Consider the following 24,506-nt stretch of genomic DNA (forward strand, 5'->3'; position numbering starts at 1 on the left):
ACTTAATGGTGCCAACTTGCCCTGTACACAGACACTCAGATTACAGTAATTTCTTGGTGCAGAATTAATGCAAAGGCCAAAAAGCTGGCCTTTTCTCCTTGATATTTCAAAAACATCCAAGTTTTTGCAAAAGATAAGCGATCATTCCAAGCACTACAATACCTACAACTGTAACACAGTGATGGAAACATCTCCTGTCTTTAAGTCAAAGGCACATTATAAAGCATAATTCATTAACAACGAGTGACAGAAAGCAGCAAAGAATTACAACGTTTTATTACCAATTGCTGCCATTTTATATAGAATGTCACTGGTCCCCAGAAAACTACCAAATGAAACTAAAACCAGGAAGAGAACTAAATTTCAGTCTCACTGTGAGAAGCTGTAGGGAATTAGTTCTGGTCTCCTTTTACAAGTATGTAAAAGAGAGAGAGAGGTCTCTCTCCAAGCAGTTGATTCTTCAGCAGACAGCATGAGAGGAGGAGGAATGACTTGACTGCACCATGTCCAGAGCTGAGGTCTGGAGACCTCCTTCTGGGGAAGGAAACAGAAGAGGTGAATGATGCAGATCTTCTGGAGGTGAGGCACAGCTTCTACTAGCTACCCCAGGGACCACACCAGGAGAAGGATTTCTAGAAAAAAATAATTTCTTTTGAGAAAGGAATCATCCATGTGTTGAGACCTTGCAGAGAGAGTTTTGAGTTTGTTTTAAAAGCACTGAAAAACCCTATGACAAGTTTTTTGGGAAGTCCTCAGTTTCCCCTTCAGGGACCAATTTCTCAAAAAACAAGAACATTTTTTATTTAGTTGGGAAACTGGCACACAAGGAAAAGGGGTCTGCAGCACTCTGTGTGGCACTTGTTCTTCCCTGTCATCTTTCTCTCATCTTAGTAGATAAAGCATCTACAATTTCTTCCTAATACAGAGAGAGCTGCTACAGAGCCTCATTTCCCAAACCAACTCCAAGAAGCCCTTCCCTCATTACAGCTGCAGCTCTTCTACTTGCAAATCTCCCCCTTCTCTTGTTCAAACCACTTTTGTAGGTTGACTGGCCAAACCATTTGTGATGCAAAATCCTTCTGGCATTGCCTTTTACTGGTAAAGAGTAAAAATCAGGTAACTGTCTTCAAGTTACTCCTTTCCTTCTACAGGTCTTCCTAGCCACAAGATGCAAAACATAAATACATAAACCAAAATAATGTTAGTGGAGGCATCTCCATAACTTTTTAGTCCTTTGTTTCTAGGCACACTCCATACCTACCCATGCCTAGAATTTAGTTTTGTCATGGCTTCAAGACTGTAATGGAATTTGAACTTGATTTTTGTTTCTTCCCTTGCAGGACCTCTTTCTGTGTCAGAGAAAATACAAAATCCTTTTTATTTCTGTGGTGAAGTTAACAGGCTTCATTTGCTCTGGCTGTACAGCCATTATGGGGAGGTATCCAGAACCTGTCAAGCTGTTATGATGAAGTGAGTCTTTGGGGTTTTTAAGTTTCCATGGGAGGTTTCAACGACATCCTAGTTTGTTGCTTATACTTATGGCACCATGTCTTAAAATACCCTCCCCAAAATAAATACATATTTTTTTTAAATTTTTTTTTTTTTTTTTTTTAAATCATATCCACCTATCATTATCTCCTCTAGATAGACTACCTGAAAGAAACAAGTAATCACTATTGACTACTTTGCTTATCTGCCAGACCACGGGAAAGATGTACGGGATCCACCAAGTCAGACCTTTTCACAGCACAAAGAGGATGGAAACTGTTTTGTTAGCAGCAAAACTGACTTTCTCCTTCACAAAAAATGGGAGCTATCCTAACCAATATGTAAAAGTCCTCCCAGTGAATCCTGCTCCAGCAAGGGCTGGAATTAGCAGTGAGAGAATGCTGTGGAACATGGGCCATCCAAATTCCTTTATCTTCTGCAAGTATCTTGCCTAGCTGAATAAGAATCCCACATGAATCTTTGAAATGCTAACACACCTCAGCAGCATTCAGAAACGTTTTGGCTGTCAAACCCCTTCCAGTGCTTGATAGAGAGAAAGCACAAGGCACAGCGGGACTTAACTGCCGGAAAGGATGCTGCCAGCAGCAAACTCCCTGTGGATTGCAACTGCTCCCTTCCCAGTGCCCCCAAACAATACAGATCAGGGAGAAAGGTGGTAGGGGATGGATGAGGAAAGCCTTCTGGGTTACAGCATTGATTTATCATGCATTACAGGGAACAAATTATCAAGATTTCTGGTAACATGACAGCATAAGCATCACCTGGGTGGTTAAAAAAACAAAACAACACAGATCACATGGCAAGATGTTGCTTGACTCTTAGGCCATGATTTTTTCAGGAGTAACAAACGTTAGTGCTGTTTATACGATGTTATACAATCCTTCTTCAGGATACAAAAGAGAGAAAAAATTGGAGAGGCTGCTTGTGATTATATACATGCTCAGTACTTTTTTTTAATTGAAAAGAGGTGACTGGTTAAAACAAACATAGGCTGCCTCAGGACTTTTCCAAAGTTGCTGATATTGGGAGGGAGGGGGAATTGAAACAACTTTTTCATTTCCTAGGGCAGACGGAGAAGGAAAGAGTTCCTATTTTCCCTTCACCCCCCCATCAGTTTCAGCTTACCAGACACTTGGACTGAATCTGTTCCTCAAGGAAGACACACCTGGAAAAAGGGTGTGGGGAGAAGGCAGACTGAAGGACAGGAGGAAAAAAGGTACCTCAGTCATGTGGCCAAGCTCATCTCTCTTTCTCATGCAGCCAGCTCTGTTGTTTTTCCATAGTACTGCCTACAACTCAGCAACACAAAGGGTAAGAAGTAAAGAGTATGTGCTTGTGTGGATCTTCTTTCCTGTTACCACACAGAAATACTTACACTTCCATCTTCATGGCAGATGAAGGTGGAGCTCTTGTGTCCTTTTAAACATCAATACAAACTGTATTTGTTCCCCTTCAAGATTTGTTAAAAGCAGGAAGAGAGGTCAAGACTTGGTCAGCAATAACATATTATCTTCTTAAATCAGCACCTTACATCATTTGACCAAGGTAAGACCAGCACTAAACTAAAGATCAACTAACTATGCAAAACTAAAGGGGCTGGGGAACTGACAGCACCCAGGGTTAAAGTCTTGTATAACGGAGCCTAAGAAAAAAAGTCTTACAAATTAATCACAAATCACCAACTTTATCACTACCCAACTGTTGTGAATAGTCAGCTAAGGCTAACTCCTCTTAAATATTTTTCAAGATTTAGTGGCATTTTTGGGGAAAAAAGTCTACAGACAGATGAATAGTTTCTTGCCCAAATACTTGTCCAGGCTCTTACTTCACGTTATGCTGGTATTGGGTAATGCTCATTCCACCCTCTGCATTCAGATAATTTTCCCACACCACTGCTGTGACAGTATCCCAACTGACTCAGCACCTCTTCACTCTACCAAATTAAATCCACCTCATTATTGCCAGACTTTGAAATTCCATCAAGACCCCAAATCCTGCCCTCCAAACTAGCTAACAGTATCAGCCTAATACCTATAGTATCAGAGAATAACAGAATAATACAGGTTGGAAGGGACCTCTGAAGATAGTCCAACCCCCTGCAGTAAGAAGGGACATCCTCGATAGACCAGGTTGATCAGATCCTCATCAAACCTCACATTAGATTTTAAAATAGAACCTCATCCAATATTACAGAATCACAGAATTGTCACTGTTGGAAAAGACCTCTAAGATCACCACATCCAACTGTCACCATCCCCCCCAATAAAATAAACAAAAAATATATAATATTATCTGTATCACCTTGTCCACTAAAGTATGTTCTGAAGTGCCTCATCTACACAGTTTTTAAATACTTCCAGGGATGGGGAACTGCACCACCACCTCCCTGTGCAGTCCATTCCAACATCTAGTCTCTCAGTAAAGAAATTCTTCCTAATATCTAGTTTAATATCTAATTATCTAATATCTACTCACCTCCCATCATGCAACTTCAAGCCACTTCCTCTTATCCTATCATTATTTATTTGAGAGAGGAGTAGAGCACGCACCTCCCTACAACCTCCTCTCAGGTAGCTGAAGAGAGCAATAATATCTTCTCTTCTCCAAACTAAACATTCCCAATTCCATCAGCCTCTCCTCATACAACTTGTTCTCCAGATCCTTCACTAACTTGGTTGCCCTTCTATGAACTTGCAGCAGCTTCCCCAGCAACTCAATGTATTTCTTGTAGTGAAGGGCCCAGAACTGAAGGCAGTACTTGAGATGCAGCCTCACTAGTGCCAAAGACAGGGGCACAATCGCTTCCCTTCTCCTCCTGGCCACACTGTTCCTGGTTACAAGTCAGGATGTTGCTGGCATTCTTGGCCACCTGCACATAATCTTACATGAAATCTCAATATTTATGTATCGTCAATATGTCTCACTAATACAACTCTACATCCAGTTTCAGAGAACTTTAATTCTCTTTTCACTGCTTAACCCCACTTAACAGTTGGTTAACACTGTGTCTCCCCTCATGATCCCCAACACTTGTCAGTTAACTTGGACTGAAACCTTTCTGTGGTGGGAACTTGTTTTCATTTGAAGAGGGAAGGTGGATATTCTGTACAGCTCTGACTCCACAGCAACAAGCACATGCTGAATGATGCTGACAGACACAGTAACACAGATCCACAGATTACATTTATGAAACAAACTACTATTTAAAACAAAGGCAATTAAGTGCTTTTGTACTTCTCTGCAAGAAAACAGTAAGTGGAGCACTCAAAATGAAAAAACGTCTGTCCTAAAAAACTAGAGAAGAAAAAATAATGCAATACACAGTGTGTTTTTCCACTTGCTAGAACACAAACCCAAGTCCTGTCCAAGTAGACAGAGCAACAGAATTAATTGCCCTGCAGAATCTGGTATGTGTGAGCCAAGCTCTGTGCCCATGCAGATCCCTTATGCCATGTTTATGCAGTTCAAAAGGAGAGCTCCCAGGGAATGGTGAATGTTCCCCTTGCTACCTTCCTCCCATACATGCTGCCTCCCATATGGCAAGCACCCAAGAGACAGCCTGTCTGAGCACACTGAGTGGGACACAAGTCACCAAGTACCATGGTAAGTTACAGGTATCTGGGGGCAAGGCTTGCATTTTACTGAAGGGTCCTCTGTAAATCCTGTCATGAAAAAAGTCTGAAGGCACCCTTCTAAACACAGCCTTGACACATCCAAAGTTTTGCATGGGCAGGTGGAAACTCTTTGCCTCTCCATCCATAGGCTCAAGACTTAGCACATCAAATTAATGATCAGTCGCTACCTCTGTGCTCTCTACTGCCTACCATGTCAAATGTTTCATAACTACTTGGTTCAGTGGGAATACTGCTGGCTGCTTATATTTTAAGCAGATCAATTAAGGCTATATTAGAGCATATTTGGCAAGTACTTGAGTTACATGCAATAACAATTGTTCTATTCTAAAAAGCGATGGAGTAAAAATAGCATCTTCTTACTCATCTGCCCTGTTCTGTGTGCATCACAGTCATATGCTAGCTTTTGCTATTTGGAGACAAAAGGCAGGCACAGGAGATATATCAAACTCTAATAATGCTTAGAAAACTTTAATGTGTCAACTACTGGCAAGCATGCAAGCTCCGTTTTATGTATTCGTGCTATAAACAGCTGCACAATGCTAGGAGGTGAATCCATATGATCCACTTGCTACTTCCACCATAAAATGCCACATTGTTGAAAATGACAGCAGAAGTCTGTACAGCTGGAACATTAACAAACTCAGTCAGACATAGCAGGGACCTTATAGAAAGATTCTAATACCTTTTCAGTCATCTCAAGGCTTCATGAAGATCAGGTATTTACAGGAAAGGGGATCCTGCAAGAACTTTGGACAGCAGCTCTTACTAAACCTGTTCCTTCCATCTCTGCTCCTGTCATGGTGAAAGGCAAACCAAATCTCCAACCACATCAAATTCTGCAGTCAACACTTTCAGTCAGACTTCTACATTCAGATTCTGCATATCAATACCAAGCAGTGAAAAAGGATCCCTAGAGCTTCTTGCTGGCTGTCATTCACAACCTGCTTTAACTGTGGGTTGGTCAGATTCATGAAGACATTCACATCGAGAGCATTAAGATCTTGTTCCAGATTGAGATGGCTACTCACACTGACTGAACAAGCAAAAAGGACCCACATTGCAAAGCCGTCCTCATATTCCCAGAAGCTTGTACTTCATTAGTAACTCTGAATATCCCTAGAAAACAACTGGATTATTTCAAAGATTACCTTACCTGAACAGTTGTCACCACTTCTACAATAGTAAAGCAAGATTAAAGCCAGCTAATAAATACAACCTTAATTTGTAATCAGTTCCTGTAACTCCCATGGATGAGTCCATCTGCCTCATTTATTAGTTTCTAGTTTTGAGAAAGTTTTGCCTGTAGGAATGACTTCTCCATTCAGTCCTATCTCCAACTAAGGTAAATCAGCAGTTTCCCCAACCCATCATTTCAGACCACCTGAAACTGCAGTTAAGATCCCATGAACCTAACCTGCTGCTTATGTTACCAGCTAGTAAAGACTGCTGGCAACCTGCTGAGCTTCAAGATTCTGCCCCCTTTGTTTCTCAGATTTGCCTATCTACACACCACCAAACTAGCAGCATTCTCACAGAAGCCCACAAAATCAGGCAGGACCTTTTCTGCTTCAGGACAGATAATGCTGATTCACCAGAAACCTCCTCTAAGGCTGAAGTGCCAAAGTACTTTGCTGAAGCACTGTTGGTGTCTAGCTACCTGCTTTCTGTTGGTCAGCATCAAAAATCAGCACCAAGCAATATCAAATAGGCTGTGCCAAAAGCCAGTGCTGAGCCGTGGGGTGCTTTACAAATAGGTGCTACTGATGAGCTCTACCACTAGGTTTTGAGTTCAAAGCTCAGACACCAAGGCTTGGAAAACACAGCAGCACACTGCTGTTCCATCAGGTCCCTCCAGAGAGCTGCCTGGTTTTATGGCCTCTCTTTGTAATGACTATTAATCAGCTACCGGATTAACCAATTTTTAAAATGATAAACTTCTTATAAGATATGGCTTTTACATTCAAGTGGTTGTCCAAGCAGTGGAACATGCCCTTCAGCTGGGAGGTATCTCAGAGGGCAAGAGAAGAGACAGCTCTGCTGCAAGAAGTGAACCACAGTGAACCAGAGCAAGTCTGGCAGGGAAGGCAGAGCAGGGGAAGCCACGTGTAAGAAGATGACAGAGGGAGAAGGGGCTACAGTGTTCCCAAGAGGGGTGTTCATTTTAGTTTGTAACTGTAAATTATGAAACTTTTGCTTTTCTTACCCTTTTAGAAGTATTATCAGCAAGACAAAATTTGAAGTAATTGCACTTCTGATACAGCTATATTGATAAGGCTGCTGGGAGCCTGCTACTGCTGCTGCCCAACTTTCAGCTGGAGGGTCTTTGGTGAGGCCAATCAGCTGTTAAGGGCTGTGAAGGGCGCGGCCCCCACACCGGAGACAAGGTATTTAAGAGGTTTCCGGGAGCGCCAGCGACCCGGAGCGCGGCGAACAGGAGCAGGCAAACAGGAAAGTGAAGCAGCAGTTAGCGAGGCAGTTCGCGCGGGCAGAGCGAGCAGGATGGTCTCCAAAAAAGCAAAAACTGTTGCTGTCAAGAAGAAGAATGTGTCCATACAGACAGAATCCCTTAAGAGGAACAAAAAAATAGATGTAGCCGTTCAAGTCTCTGGATGTGCCGAATGTTTAAGCCTCGTCTTAGCACCCGCGGACAGTGAAAATAAGCCCTGTGTAAGATGCGAGCAGGTCAATGACTTGCTGAGCATGGTGGCAGAGCTTAAGGAGGAGGTGGAGAGACTGAGAAGTATTAGGGATAGCGAAAGGGAAATTGACTGGTGGAGTCACACCCTTTCGACTGCATTAGAAATGCAACAGGATACGGTAAAGCCCTGCCCCTCCTATCAGGCAGCTGATACGGACCAGGTGGATAGGGGAGAATGGAAACAGATCCCCCACCGGAAAGGCAAAAGAATTCTCCCCCAACCCCCACCATCCCCCCAGGTGCCCATAGAGAACAGATATGAGGCCCTAGACCCAGAGGATCAAGAGGAGGATGGACAAGAGGACGATCTGTCCAGAAGGTCTCCTGTTCACCCCCTGTCTAGCAGCCTGATTAAAACTTCACCCACAAAGAAAAGAAGAAGGGTAGTCGTAGTTGGCGACTCCCTTCTGAGGGGAACTGAGGGACCTATATGTCGACCAGACCCATCCCACAGAGAGGTATGCTGCCTTCCTGGCGCCCGGGTGAGGGACATTACTAAGAGACTCCCTCAACTAATTCGACCCTCAGATTATTACCCACTGCTGGTAGTCCAGGCTGGCAGTGACGATATCAATGGAAGAAATACTAGGGCAATTAAAAAGGACTTCAAGGCCCTGGGTCGATTAGTTGGTGGATCAGGAGCACAGGTGGTGTTCACCTCAGTCCCTGCATTAGAGCAGATGAATGAGGAGAGGAGCAGGAAAACATATCTCATCAATAGGTGGCTAAGGGACTGGTGCCACCGGAAGAACTTTGGGTTTTTTGACTATGGGATGAATTTCAGCATATCAGCTGGACTGCAACTATCTAACAGGGGAAAAAGGACTCTAGCCCACAAGCTGGCGGGTCTAATAAGGAGGGCTTTAAACTAGGTTCGAAGGGGGAAGGGGTTGAAACAAGGTCCTCCGGAAAGGAGCCCAAGGGTGGACAGCGCAAGTTAAGGGACAAATCAGCAGCCCAGCTGAAATGCATGTACACCAATGCACGCAGCATGGGCAACAAACAGGATGAGCTGGAAGCCACCGTGCAGCAGGAAAGATATGATGTAGTCGCTATCACGGAAACGTGGTGGGATGACTCCCATGACTGGAGTGCTGCAATGGGTGGCTACAGGCTCTTCAGAAAGGACAGACAGGGTAGAAGAGGTGGAGGGGTAGCCCTGTATGTTAGAGAGTCTCTTGACTCCACAGAAATTGAAGTAGGTGATAATAAGGTGGAGTGCCTGTGGGTAAGAATCAGGGGGAAGGCCAACAAGACTGATACTGTGGTGGGAGTCTGTTACAGACCACCCAACCAGGAGGATGAGGGTGATGAACTCTTCTACAACCAGCTGGCACATGTTTCAAAATCGTCGTCCCTTATTCTCGTGGGTGACTTTAACCTGCCGGACATCTGCTGGGAATTCCACACAGCAGAGAGGAGGCAGTCTAGGAGATTCCTAGAGTGTATTGAGGATAATTTCCTGATGCAGCTGGTAAATGAGCCTACCAGGGATGGAGCCCCACTTGATCTACTCTTTACAAACAGAGAGGGGCTGGTGGGGGATGTGGTGGTCGGAGGGCGTCTGGGACTTAGTGATCACGAAATAATAGAGTTCTCAATAATCAGGGACACAAGGAGGGTTGTCAATAAAACCTCTACATTAGACTTCCGGAGGGCAGATTTTGGCCTTTTCAGAAGACTAGTCCGGAGCATATCCTGGGAAACAGCCCTTGAAAACAAAGGGGTCAAGGAGGGATGGACATTCTTCAAAGAGCAAGTTTTGAAAGCTCAGGAGCAGGCTATCCCGGTGTGTCGAAAGGCGAGCCGGCGGGGAAGACGACCACTCTGGCTCAACAGAGAGACTTTGAAGGAAATTAGGATTAAGAAGAGGGCCTACCGGTTATGGAAAAAAGGGTTATCTACTCAAGAGGAATTCAGGAATACAGTTAAGTTATGTAGGAAAAAAATTAGAGACACAAAGGCACAACTTGAACTAAATCTCGCCACCTCTGTGAAGGATAACAAGAAGTCCTTCTACAGATACATCAGTAGCAAAAGGAGGGGCAAGGAAAACATTCATTCTTTAATGGACATGGACGGGAATGTAATTGTCAATGATGAAGAAAAGGCTGAGGTATTTAACACTTTCTTTGCCTCAGTTTTTAACAGTAAAACGGGCTATCCTGATGACAGCTGGCTTCTGGAGCCTATAGGAGACAAGAATCTAAACACTCTCCCTGCAATCCAGAAGGAAACTGTCAGTGATCTACTGGGCTGCTTGGATCCCCACAAGTCTATGGGACCAGATGAGCTCCATCCAAAGGTGATGAGAGAGTTGGCAGAAGAGCTCGCCAAGCCTCTCTCTATCATCTACCAGAAGTCCTGGCTCACTGGGGACATCCCAGATGACTGGAAGTTGGCGAATGTCACGCCAATCCACAAGAAGGGCCGGAAGGAAGACCCGGGAAACTACAGGCCCGTCAGCCTGACCTCAGTGCCTGGCAGGGTTATGGAGCAGATCATCCTGGGGGCAATCACACAGCACCTGCAGGATGGACAGGGGATCAGACCCAGCCAGCATGGGTTTAGGAAGGGCAGGTCCTGTCTGACCAACCTGATCTCCTTTTATGATCAGGTGACCCGCCTGGTGGATGAGGGGAAGGCTGTGGATGTGGTCTATCTGGACTTCAGCAAGGCCTTCGACACCGTCTCCCACAGCATCCTCCTGAGAAAGCTGGCTGCCCACAGCTTGGACAAGCGTACTCTGCACTGGGTTAGGAACTGGCTGGAGGGCCGGGCCCAGAGAGTGGTGCTGAATGGGGCTGCTTCCAGTTGGCGGCCGGTCACCAGCGGTGTCCCCCAGGGATCAGTGCTGGGCCCAGTCCTGTTCAATATCTTCATTGATGACTTGGATGAGGGGATTGAGTCCATCATCAGCAAGTTTGCCGATGACACCAAGCTGGGGAGAAGTGTTGATCAGCTGGAAGGCAGGAGGGCTCTGCAGAGGGACCTGGACAGACTGGAGAGATGGGCTGACTCCAATGGGATGAGCTTCAACAAGGCCAAGTGCCGGGTCCTCCACTTTGGCCACAACAACCCTATGCAGCGCTACAAGCTGGGGACAGAGTGGTTGGAGAGCAGCCAGGCAGAAAGGGACCTGGGAGTCTGGATTGACAGGAAGCTGAACATGAGCCAGCAGTGTGCCCAGGTGGCCAAGAAGGCCAATGGCATCCTGGCATGTATCAGAAACAGCGTCACCAGCAGGTCCAAGGAGGTGATTCTGCCCCTATACTCAGCCCTGGTAAGGCCACACCTTGAGTACTGTGTTCAGTTTTGGGCCCCTCAGTTCAAGAAGAATATTGAGGTCCTTGAACAGGTCCAAAGGAGGGCAACCAAGCTGGTGAAGGGACTCGAACACAGATCCTATGAGGAGAGGCTGAGGGAGCTGGGGCTGTTCAGCCTGAGGAAGAGGAGGCTCAGGGGAGACCTCATTGCTCTCTACAACTACCTGAAAGGAGGATGGAGCCAGGCAGGGGTTGATCTCTTTTCCCAGGCAACTCTCAATAAGACAAGAGGGCATGGTCTTAAATTGTGCCGGGGGAAGTTCAGATTGGATATTAGAAAGAATTTTTTCACGGAAAGGGTGATCAGACATTGGAACGGACTGCCTGGGGAGGTGGTGGACTCTTCGTCCCTGGAGACATTTAAAAAGCGACTCGATATGGCACTCAGTGCCATGGTCTAGTGACTGTGGCGGTAGCTGATCAAGGGTTGGACTCGATGATCTCTGAGGTCCCTTCCAACCCAGCCTATTCTATGATTCTATGATCTCTGAACCTCTCTAGATAGGCAACTGGGAAGTGATCCCACAGTATGAAGCCATTTACTACTACAAGCCACTGTCTCCAGAAACAATGAAAAAGTGACCAAAACTAAAGCCAAAAACAAACACAGAAGGAGAAAAAGAGACAATCTGCTACACTCCACATATATCTCTTAACACACACACCTCAGCTCTAAGAGCCAATTCATGATGTTCTTGTATAGCACCAGATATATCAAGAAACCAGACAAACTCAGGAGTTACATCTGGAATCCAACAAAACTTTGGTTGAAGGCCATGCAAATCTTGAGTGTGCTGAGAGAAGAAAGACACCTTAGCTGTCTCTAGAACAAAATCATTAAGCCCTGAACAAGAAAACCTTTTATGTGTTAAGTTTTCCCTTTAAGACCTTCATCCAATCAAGATATTTATAAACTTAAGTTTAAGTTCAGCTAAGAAATTTACTTGTGCATTGTTGACAGTTTTCCTGCTAGAAACTACTTATTTTGTATATGGAAATATCTGCTTGCCATCCCTTATGTCAGACTTTAGCAAATGCTGTAAACACAGAAGACAGTTTCTGCTACACTTGCTCTTCAGGAGACAGACTGCACATTCTCACTAGATAAGATTTTGGAGCCTCAGCAATGCAAGTTCTGCCTTTGTAACAGCAGCAGGATTTCATGATGAAAAGCAAGTACAGTGACTGGACGGCCAAATTATTTCCAAAGCATCTTCTCATTCCCCAGTAATAAGTGTATAGTTGTTACAAGCAGCTCTTGAACTCCCATTGGCCACAGAGAGCCTCATTTTAAAATACATCAATTCAGTGAGTAAGGCAAGTTACCACAAATCCTGCACAGGTAAAGTGAAAGAGGAGAACACTGACAAAGAAGCAGAGTATTGAGCTATGCAATCAGCTCACAGCAAAATTAATCCTAATGAACAAAGTAATAAAAGTTGGTAACATACATTATATGTATGCAGGAACATAAATTGAGCAGTAGGTTAGAGTACAAAACAATAATTTATTTTGAAAACTAATTTCATCCTCTGCTAATAAGAAGGCTTGTTTGATAATCTACAAAGATTCTCCTGAAAAGTGAGGCAACTGTCACTTTCCAGTTTTTGAGATGTACAAATCTGAAATCAAAGCAGGTGCTACAGAAGTAGTATGAAAAACAAAAATAAAAAATCAGTGGGTAGATAAAGAGTAAGTGACCTAAAATAATGTTCTCTCTGAAAGAAAATTATCCACTATACCCTGCGACTGTCACTCACCAACTGACTTGGGCAAATTCCAGACCAGGCACCACTGCTGCCTTCCAAGGACTGCACAGTGAATATGGACAGAAAGTAGATAGAAAAAATAAAGAACTAACCTGGGGAAGAAACAAGGCTTCAGTAGTTCCACTATTCCTGGAAGAAACTTGCCTTGCAATCACTGCTTAGCTAATCACACTCCACCACAATTTATATTTCTAAGAATGCCTAATCTCAAGCCCTAATGGCACTACTATTCAGTGCTATAATCACCCAGCATTACATTAGAAACCTTTTCTAAACACCAGTGAGCCTATCCAGCATCTAAAGAATGGGTCAGACACACACACAGAGGTTAAGTCTTTATTCCAACATCAGAGGTGCCCTGTCCCAGTCACGCAGCACAGATCTCTGCATTTTCCCTACTCATGAAAGCTGGTGCCTGCTGAACATGCAGCACAGAACTGGCTGCAACTCAGCTGTGGATCCAGGCTTTATTTCTTGCCCCATGAATGATGTACAAAGTGAGCAAAAAGCAAAAGAAAATTTATTCATTCTCACTAGCATAACTAGTTTGTAATCTGGCTGTTACATTAGGCTTTCAACTGCCTAAAAGTTACTTTCTTTAGCAGTGTTTAAGGCTACCCCTTCCCTTGCACATCTAAATGAAGAGCTTGAAAAATGCCTTTTTTCCTTCCCCCAGTAAAATTCTTCACATCCTACTGCTTACTCATACCACTGGTATCCTACTCACTCTAGTATCACAGATGATTTGTGTAGCAACAAACTGTTAGCTGAGAGTATCCTATTATTTTCCTTTAAGAAAATCCAGGAGAAAGCTTCTATTTACACACATTAGAATTCTTTCTTTATTTCTGTTTCTGAAACACCATTATTAAAAGTTTCTTTCTTGCTTTTACTAGGTTATTTACAGAGATGCAAATCTACTTGACTAAAATCCACCCTGGGGGACAAAAAAAAAAAAAAAAAAGCCACAAAATCAGAACAGAGGAGAGCAAATGAGTGAGGGTGTGAAGAGAGTTAATGATCTGAATGTTCAGCTGAAGAGTATGAGCTAGTAAGATTTCACATTATATGGAAACCCTTTTCCTGTTCAGTCACATACTCCCTGCAAGCATAATAGAATGCAGAGCTGACTTCAGCCCAAGTCCAGTTCTCTGGCCCACCTGCTTTCCTCTTCCAGGGGCAGCACATATTACAAATTCTTATTGTTCTGAGTAATGAACCTGCTCCTTATTGACAGGTTCAGCACATGCTGCATGGAGAACATGCAGCTACTGACAGGAACTCCCTTATCATTCTCTTTGTAGTTCTTCTGCCACAAGATGCTTCCATAGTGAGAGCACTCTGTGCCAAGGTGAGAGAGCATACAACCTACCCCAGGCAGAAGCCTTTAAGTGTGAGATCTGTAGATCTAATCTGTTTCAGGCTCTCCTGAAGGTCTTTGTCAGACCATACTTCACCTGGTTTATGCAGGTCAGTACAATAGTTTCCAACCTACCTGCTGTGGGGAATTGGTTATTTCCCAGGACAGCCTTTCTACTGCTGCTGCCTACTGCTTCCCTCCCAGTCCTACTGACCTGATATAGCAGACAGTTCCTCTTACAGAGTAATATCAGTTCTTATTTACTAGGAAAAAAAAAGAAAAAAAAAAGAAAAAAAAAATGACCTAAAGGTGAAAGCTGCACCTGGGGAACTGTATGCTACATGAAAAACTATTTTTTAATTTTAATCACAAAACCCTACAGCTTCATTGTTCTGCCTTGTGACCTAGTTCCTTTCTCACCTTCTCCAAACCATTCACTAATGTCTAAGGATTCTCTCCACAGTCATCTCTTTTCCAAGCTAAAGAATCAGAACCTTTGTAACTGTCCCTCAGAGAAGCAGCCAAGTCTCTGACCAGTCAACTGCCCTTTTTTCCAGTATTTTTTCCAGTCCTGTCCCTTTTTGGGGGGTGTGGCAAGCAAAACTGCAGGAAGCATTCAAAATACAAGAGCAATATGTAGTGACAGAAACAAGGACCTTTCATGCTTTGTTCTGGACTCTTCCTCATAGTTCCTGAAATCAAATTTGCCATTTTGACTACCACCAGCCAGTTTAAAAAAAAACTTTTAAATTATTCCATTTTCTAGCCCTTTTCTCCACCTTTGCCTTTGGCACCTTCCAGAACTACTACCTCCACATTCTGTGCATGCTTTGAGCAAATAATTTAGGGCTGAGTTGTTCAGTTTCTAATCTGCAAGGGTGAATACCTGTATATATGCAAAGGCAACAGCTTCCATGAGAAATAAACCACATTAGGATTGCTCGGTCCCAATCACTAAACATCTCTTATGCACAGAAATGGGAGCCCCCACAGATCATATAGTTTGGACAAAAAGAGATATACCTGAGAGATGGGAGGGCATGGGAAGGTAAAGCTATCTCAGACAGAAGAGCAGAGAAAGTTGACACCAGAAATAAACACAGCATCCCTTAGAGACCTGGAAACTCAATACTCCATGCACTGAGCAGTAGCCCTCCAGCAGCTCTACAACCTCTGTAGCACTCCAGAGTCCACTGGCCAAACTTTTGGGGTGCTATTCAAATACTCAGGTGTGCACTCACTAGCAAGGCTGCTCAGAGGATGTTTTGGACAGAACCATCTCCAGTGTTTCCAGCTGAACAGCCTGCACCAACCTGCAACCGTGACATCACCTGACTACAGCACCTTACTCTGGGCTTGTCACTGCTGCTCTCCTGCCATAATCCTTGTGACACAACAACACTGGAAAGCACAAGAGTCTGGCTCCAAACAGCTTCCCTGGCCTCGTACACTGAGCTGTAAATGAGAGGAACAAAGCCACATGGCCTCTTTGGATGTTACCCCCCCCATGCTTAGGCAACTCAAGAAAACTACCCAAACATAACAGAAACTTCTCATGAATAATTCTATTTTATAATTTCTATTTAAGCCGTAAACATGGGATCTTACAACTTTACTACAGGCTTTGTCAGTACTTTCTAGTACTATGTTAGGAAGTGCATCTGATGTCTAACTCTTGTCATTTGCTCACTTGCCTTCCCTCTTTGGTGGAGAAAGCACATGAACTTTCAAAGCACCATTCCTTCCCTTTACCCGTATTTCACCACCACCTGACAAATTTTATCCTTACGATGGGATTTGATTGCACTGAATCAGCCAATTTATATTATTCAATGTCCTCGCTGAGCTTCTGAGTCTTCCAAGTATTTTAAAGGCTAAGGCCAACTACTCATGGAATTGTATCTAAATTGGTTGCCTTGGAAGCACTTACAAGTTTGCAGGCACACTCTTGTCCTGCAACCAAATTTTCTCCAAGGGAAATGCAGTGACACACCACATCCATACTGTATCTTGATTACTGCCTAGTATGGGTTCATTTCTAAAAGCAGGGAGGGGAAAATGACCCTATAAACTGCAATCATATCCACTTCCCACTCAGTCTGAATATACCCAAAGAGACTTCAGTGCAGGTACATTCTTTGTTGCCACTGCTTCATTTTGAGGTCTCCAATTCCTACAGTAAAATGCACTTTCTGAACTTCAGCTCAGTCTCTGTATAGGATGCCTGAGGAGCGTAGTGTACCCGTCTGAAAGGAGAACTTGCAGTCCAAAACAGACTCCAAGCCTGAGGTAGCTACATTATTCCTTTGAAGAGGGATCATTGACTAGCTGCCTTGTTAAAGACAGATGTAATCAACTGCAACTTCTTCAAATGTAGCAACTTAGATAAAAAAGCTCCAAGCAGCAGTTCAAAGCAGAGGAGCACACACTGCCACCAAGCTGTATGTATGCTGGGGGGGTAGAGGAGGGGGCAGGATGGTGGTGGCAGTGTGGTAAGAAGACTCATCTTCTGAAGTTGTGCTATAGCTGAGCAAGAAAAAAGGTATTGATGCTGCAGCCCAAAAAGGCTGCCACATGAATGTGGATGGAAGTCCTATCTTCCCATCTGTAATCCCATAACTGCTGATGCATTTTTGCACTAAATAGCCACTGAATAACATATTGGTACCAAGACCAAAGGGTGGAGTTCAGGTCTTACTCCCATCTGTCCTGTGTGCATCTCCACCAATGGGCTTGTCCATCTGCTCTGCTATGACCAGATGTGGCAATTTCAACTGGAGAGGTAGAAGTGCATCCCAGCCCTGCTTACAGCTGGTAGCTCTTTCTGAGCCACATGTCTGAGTCCCCCAAGCTAAGGAGTGGCTGGGAGCTACTGAAAAAACAAGAGCACATGCTATCTTTGAACAACAAGCTTTATTACTTCTTTGCTTCACTGGCAATTAAGTGTGCTGAAAACCCATCTATTAGATCACGTTCCCTGGAAACTTAGATGTGGAGACATCCAGTCTCAGCCTGGAGTGGGTGCAGGAATAAGACAAGGTTCAACAACTGAATACCTGTCAAAAGAGTTGTACATTTGGCCACACCCTCGAACAGCATGATGTATACCTATGCTTTAGGTATACCTAAAGCTGGTTAGGAAACCTGCTTTAAAGTTGTCCTTCTGATGGCCCTGAACTTGCTTTAATGTTCCTGGCAAATTTATGTTCCTTTAATGTTCCTGATGTAGCCTATCTCTGAGCTCTGTGTATCTCAAGTCCCTGAGGAAATACATGGCAGCATTCAGTACCTGCTGAAGCTAGGCAGGCACTGTAGGCCTTCCACTCAGGTATCACACTGCTGAAATTCAGAGGGTCACTTTGATAGAAGCTGGCTACAAGCTGCAAATAACTTCAGTCTTGTGGCAATTAAACTCCAGAATGTCCCAACCTCCTTTAAGTTTCTAGTTGCCGTGAGGATTACCAAGGGGTAACACCAGAGCCACTGGCATTTTATGTCACCAAGGCTCTACTCCTTCCTAAAAAATATTCTCCCCGAGGTAGATCCAGGATCTCAACAACATGAACCCACTACAGAAGAGCCACAGAATGATGTAAGTTTACATAAACTTCAGGAGAACAGTGACAAACACATGTATGCACTTTCCAAAGGCTGTACACAGCAGGAAAGGTGTTAGACCAAACCTCATTAAACACTTACTATGAAAGAACTCCATGATACAATTAGCACTTTTTTTTGCTCAGGAATCTTAGACACCACAGGTCAGAGCTGCAGGGTCAGAACTATGAGGGATTACCTGCATATATACATTATTTGATGGGTGCTGTCAGTCTCTCACTTTCATGTGCACTAACACTGGAAGAAGAGGAAACCATCATTTCTTTTTCCCTTTACCTCTGCTGCACAAGAGCAAAAATAAAAATAAAAAATAATTTGAGAACAGTGCTTCAGAGATCAAAAGCCTTTTTCTTCTGGCTCTGACCTAGTTCTTTCATTCTTACTAGAGGGAAAAAAAGCACTTAAAGGAACACTGTCAAAACTGTTAGGTCTAAAAATAGACTTACCTTGGCAGTGCTCCCATCTTTAAGGGCTCATATTAAAGAATGCAAGCTTACTTTCCCCATACATACACCAATCCATCAGTCAGGAAGCACTGCTGCTGCACAGCCCAAAGGAACCCCCAGTGCACATAATCTCTTTTGGGACGCTCAGGTATATATTATAAATATATGTATGTATGTATATATAGATATATATTTGGCAAGGAACTGTAGTACCCTCCAAACTCTTATTTCATATTTACAAATACATCAATGTCAGCTATCCCAATAAAAAAATCTGGGGTATTTTCCCTAAGTAAACTGCTGAATATTTGTTGCCATAACTTAAGCCCAACACTTCTACTAAGACAGTATTCATATAATGAAATTTGAGGAAGATTTCAACAGTTTGATAGATGAAATCAGAAATTTTTAGAGACTGTCCACAAACCATAAGTTACAAAATATTTTCACTTGAGACACACAAAGCATTTCTGAAAGGAGAAACAAAGAGTCCTGGGTGCATGGCTGAGGCTGACACAGAAAAACAGCCATGGTGGAGCTGGTGGGGCAATGGATGTTGGCTCCAGCCAGGAACTCCCATGGTCTAGGATCCATAGCTCTCTTGTGCCCCAGGGACCTCTCCACTCCCTGCCAGAGCCAGCCACACAAGAAGCCAGGTGGCCCAGCCATCCAGAACCCTTGCTACATTCCGTGGAAAGGTCTGAAGACCCAGGGAGCCAACCCTAGCTAAGATCACAGCCAACTGCTGCAGAGACTGAAGGGCCAGACCAGGTTTTCAATGCTTTCCTTATTTCCAGGCTTCCAGAGCTGACATACAGCAGGTTATGTTCTCAAGATCCCAAGCAGCAAAGCAGAAAAAAAACAGTTTTTCCAATGAAAACAAACAAACATAAAAAGCAGTAGTTTATGTTTCCTGAGCTTAAGACATTTGGAGTACAGCAAATTGGAAGTTTTCTACAAAATTACCAGTTTAGAAGATTCAACAGCAACTTTAGACTAAAGTAGGACCTGCACACTGTGGTGATGGGAGACAAAAGGAAGAAGCAACTTCTCAGTTTCCCAAACAGAAGCTGTAATGCCACAGGTTACCTGCCAAAATCCAAAGTTCATGAAAAGAACATGGCTCACAGCTGGGCTTCCAATACGGCAGAAGAGGCATTAATCTAAAAGCATGCTTTTAAGTACTGTCACACAAAGACTCACAGTTCCAACAGAAAATCATGGATAAGGAGAGGCCTTAAATGTGCATGCACTATGCTTACACAAAGTAGCCACAGCTGCTTGTGCTGAAAAACTAGCTAACTTGTTGTTCTTGTGTGAGGGTAATAAAATTACAAAAGGCAAGAAAGTTGAGGGAGAAAAACTGAAATATAAGAAAGCAGAACACATAGACAAGAAAGTCTACTCTGAGAGACCATATCAGGGATGCACCCCAGGGGAAGGAAATGGGAAGAAGGAGTTAAAGAAAAAAAATCCCATCACAGGAGGAGGGAAAGGCACTGCTTCCCAAAGACTTAGCAGAGCTTTCCTTCATTAATATTTACAAAGCTTTTAGAGATTCTCAGATGGAAGGCACTGCAGATATGACAGGAATTATTACAGACCTGAAAATATCTAGCAAACAGACTGAGAAGGACTTTGAGTGAATAAAGGAGGATGACATTAGAGAGGGCACTGAAATAGAGGTTGCTGTTGGCATATGAACCATCTGGTGCCTGGCAATCCCTTTCATTTGCTTACCTACCCACTACCAGGCACACATACCTAGCTCATGTTGCTAAGTTTTTGCCAATGAAGAAGCAATGCTTTTATTCAGGTCCACAACCTTCTTTATCACTGCAGTCTTCCAAACTGCTGCTCAGTAAATCAGCCTGTGAATAAGAAATCTGTTTGACTCATGGAGAGGCTTATGGCTTATGATGGACAACTTCGGATGTACACAGTTGCCTTTTGAGTCATAGTGATTTTATTTACCTTTATTCAAGTTTGTCTAGGAAGCTGGTTGTCAAAGACCTTAGGCCGCCCACTGGCTTCAGTAATCAAGTTTTTGCTGGGCTATCATTTCCATTGCTCACTGGGATACTTAGCAAAAGACAACTTCAGCATGATTTTCAGCAATAAAGCAAGTAGTGTCTGATGGAACCCAGCATATCTGAGAAACAAAGCTCAAGGCAGACTCAAGATGAGTGCCCCAAAAAACACACCATACCCCAAATTAAGCATAGGAGGTGGTTCAGATGGATGCTTTTCATACTGAGGACTTCTAAAACTTTCCCACGGCACAGAGGAAAGCAAGATGAGACCTAAGCCCCAAGATTCTCAGTGTCTCACTCTAAAGTGCTAGAAAACCCACTGAATTTTGGAAGCGGACAGCAGGAAAAGCAGATTTGTCTGTTACTCCACACCTCTCCTCCAGCCTCCTGAAAGCCCCATGGAAAGGGAACAAGCAGCCAATGTCAGGACTGCCGCAGGAGTCCAGCATCTACTGGAAGACCTCAGCAAGGCATGCACCTTTCCAGCTTAGTAAGCACCGCCTCGGTCACCGGGCAGTTCCCCCGGAACCGGCACCTCACGCACACCCGCCAGGTCGCGGCTTCCCAGGACGGGGCACCTCTGCCCCCGGGATTCCGGTGTCCTGCGGGGCGAAGGAGGGGCCGAGTACACCCCGGCGCCGACAGCTCTGCGCCCACGCGGGAGAACAGCTAGGGGCAGCTTGGGCTTCGCGGGTATCACTCTGGGCACCTCTGGGGATTCGGGCGGCACCGAGGGACAGAGGCGCCCGGCTCCTGCGGGAGGCCGGCGGCGGGGTGGGGAAGGAGCCCTCCGAGGCGAGCGGGGCCGCCGGGGCCACTTCGGAGGGAGGCGGCGCAGCTCTGCAGCCCCTGCCGGGAGAGGCGGCACCTCCGGGCCCGCCGGGAAGTTGCCGGACTGAAACCTCCGGCTGCCGCAGACTGCGCGGGCCACCCCCACTGCCTCCTCCGCCGGACCCACGGGCGGGCTGCCCGACCCTGCGCCACCTGGCCCGAGGGGCGGGCGCGGCGCCGGGAGCGTCCGGGCCGAGGAGGTGGCGGGAGGCGGCCGGGCGCCCCACGGGCGAGGCCGGTGCAGCAGGAGGCAGAGCGGCACCGCCGCCGCCTCGGGCCCCACCGGCGGGCACGGCTCCCCCCTCCCTCCTTCCTCTCCGCAGAGCCGGGCCAGCCCCGCCGCGGCGCAGGTGAGTGCCCGGGGGAGGAGACAGGGGAGGGACCCCGGGGGCGGCGGGCAGCGGCCGCGGAGCCCTTACCTTCCACCGCCATCCTCCCGGCCTCGCATAGTGCGCCGGCCGCCGCCCCGGCCCCGGCGGCGCTGCCCCGGCCGCCCCCCCGCCCGTGCGCGGGCTCCGCTCATCTGCAGCCGCGGCGATCAACCTGCAGCGCTCCCTCCCGCTGACAGACGGGCGGGCGGGGCCGCGCCACCGCCCCGCGGCACGCTGGGAAATGTAGTCCCGGGCGGCCCCGCCGGTTCGGCTCGGCCCGGGCCCGCCGTCCCTGGGGGCTGCCAAGTGCCCGGACGAGGGGCTGCGGCTTCACCCATGGCCAGAGCAGCCCGCGGGCCTTTGGGGAGGCTTGGAGGCTTCGGGTGTCTCCGCGTTAAGCTGCCGAGCAGGCAGACCTCTGCGGGGGGGGCAGAGAGTGGGCTGTGGGTGGCTGGTGGTGTGGTAAGAAGGGGCTGAACGTGTACCTGCCAACAGAGAACACCATTCCAGGAGTGCACAGGTTATTTAAGTCGTGGTATTCCCGTGCCTACGACTTCCAGCCTTGTGGTTCCAGGGGTTGAGCTGAGGGGGAGGCTTCCCATAAGGAAGGAGAAAGCACGCAAAGGACTGGGAACCTCCATCAGGTACTTAGCCTGGAGTGAGGCCCTCAGTCTTCATCCATTCACCAGCTTTATCTTATCAAACTCTGACAGATTGTCCAAGAAAATCCAGTTAATGAACACGATTAGGACCGCAGTAATGGAGGCTTTACTTCAGCTCCTCACAAATCCTATGCCAAACAACCAGGCACCTTCGAAGATCTGCCCTGAAGTATTTGCTGTCCAGAAAAGGGCTGTGGGGTTGTGCCCTTGTCAGTTTCATTTTGAGATCCAAAAAACCTTTTGGATGTTTTTCTCCTTCAAAAATACCTTTTTGTTTGTTTGTTTTAAAATATATCAGCAGATTTCAACCTACCCAGAAGGTATCTATGAGTTCCCTCACTCACTGAAGTTACAGCTTTACTGAAATTGAGAGGAACAGCAGAGAGACCAAAGACACAACAGCAGATATGGATGGAGCCTGAAAACATTTTCACATCTTTCTGTTACTTAGTCGTGGCTATTGCAGCTAGTAAGTTGTTCCTGACAGGTTATTTTTGAAAAACAAACCCCTGAGAGTTCAAATTGGAGTGCATAAACATACAGTGTGGAATCTTCATAAACCCCAGGAATTTTTACATTCTTGCTATCTCTAAAGTCATTAAAATAAAATAAGGTCTTCATTATTTATTTTATGAATACAGAATGGCCTTAAAGCCCATCTCTTTCATGAAGCCTTCTATTACCGACTTTGCCCTGAAGACCTCGCTTGTTCTTTGCCCTCATATGAATTTGAACTATTAGCCTTTGTGTTGTGTATGAGTCAAGATACAAGCTCCCTGGAGCAGCAGCCTTGTCTTTCACGTGTTTGCAAAGTGGCAGGCACACTCATAGTGCATTATAAGTAATAACAGTTGAGAGGATATGCTGGCATTCCCGAGCACACTACTGTCACGCACCTGATCCCATATGCTGGGTGAAATGGGCTGATACTCACAAACTTTCTGTCAAGAAAATAGTGTGTGCCCAGATTTCACAGTTCTCAAATATATGTAAAACACACGTGCAACCTTCAGTAATTTCTTCTCAAACTGCTACATAAACTTCTGTGATTTTTATGACATTTGGTACTAGACTGATGTATTCAATTAATAATCATTTATTTAATCATGACAATATTTGGAGGTATGGTTAATACCTGTGTTAAGCTGTGCTTTCTTGATAAAGGTAAGTTGGAAGCTATGGAGTTAATAAACCAAGGCTCAGCCTGCCAAGCGGCATGGAGATGGAGAGCTGGAGTCCCATCTCCATTAGTATGCTGGGCTTCTGATAACTGCATTTCAGCTGTGGGCCCTGAGGACATCTCCAGTGAGTACAGTTTTACTAAGCCCTTTAAACAGCTCTGTAGTTTTTAATTAAGACTTTGTGCCTGCTGAAGAACAGCAAAATTATGACTGTGACTAGATAGCAAATAGGGCTTGACAGATGTTAAAAGGTGTAGTGTTTGATTCCTAATGTTACATGATAGGTAGTGAAACCTAGTATTTAATGATATCTACAAATGTCAGAAACTTATCAAATTCTGGTCAAGACTAGGCAAATTGTAATTTAATATATGTCACTCATTAGAGAAAGGAGGGTGTAAATTGACCCAATTAATCTCTGGTATAGTACAAGCTGTTTTGAGCAGAGCTTTCAAAAACATCAGTGAGAGCAAGCTAACTTTTTTAAAACACACTGTTAAATTATAGAGTACTAAAAAAACAGCTTTCTCTGCTTAGAAGGAACTATCTCATCACAGTTCCATGCTTGCCTTCTTCTCTTTTTACCTTTCCTCTCTCCAGACAGATGAGCTTTAAACTTTCTCTTGAAAGTGTAGCAAAATTCCTTTAAACAGACTTGGTTTCTCCCAGCTAAATTCAATTTGCTGTGCACTTTGCCCTAGGTCACCAGATGAAATAAGCAATACTGACCAGAGTCTCCTTAGCCATTTGAGTTATTTCTAGGTAGGACTTCTGCCAGCTTACATTAGGTGACCATCCATCCATCAACAGCATAGCTCTTCTAGCAGAGTTCTGAAGTTTAAACAAGGTGTTATTCTGGTATACTTCAACACACAACCATCCCTCATAATTTTTCCGGTTTTATTCCCCTTTCACCTTACAGAAACTCAACAGTCAGTAAGCTTTAAGCAGCTCTTTGTGCTTTTAAGCCCTTTCTTTAAAACATAGTGATGATGACTTTGTTAGCAAGGTACTTCTGCCATGTTGTTGTGACATAGGATTTTCAAAGTTAATTCATTACTTTGAGT

General features: G+C 45.0%; 1 protein-coding gene across 3 annotated transcripts in view; it reads right to left on the bottom strand.

Annotated features, from left to right (window-relative positions):
* SAMD12 (sterile alpha motif domain containing 12) overlaps positions 1-21,792 on the bottom strand; it is a 174,324-nt gene extending 152,532 nt beyond the window's left edge. For 2 of the 3 annotated variants that reach the window (XM_030445061.1, XM_030445060.1), the window contains exon 1: positions 21,645-21,709. In XM_030445061.1, the coding sequence (XP_030300921.1) occupies positions 21,645-21,657 (13 nt within the window). In that variant the 5' untranslated portion in view covers positions 21,658-21,709. Of the gene's footprint in view, positions 1-21,644 lie in introns of all 3 variants that reach the window. The other variant, XM_030445062.1, reaches the window with a different exon arrangement.
* Between the last annotated feature and the right edge of the window lie 2,714 nt (positions 21,793-24,506).

Source organism: Calypte anna, chromosome 2, assembly GCF_003957555.1.
Source record: "Calypte anna isolate BGI_N300 chromosome 2, bCalAnn1_v1.p, whole genome shotgun sequence".
Taxonomy (NCBI): domain Eukaryota; kingdom Metazoa; phylum Chordata; class Aves; order Apodiformes; family Trochilidae; genus Calypte; species Calypte anna.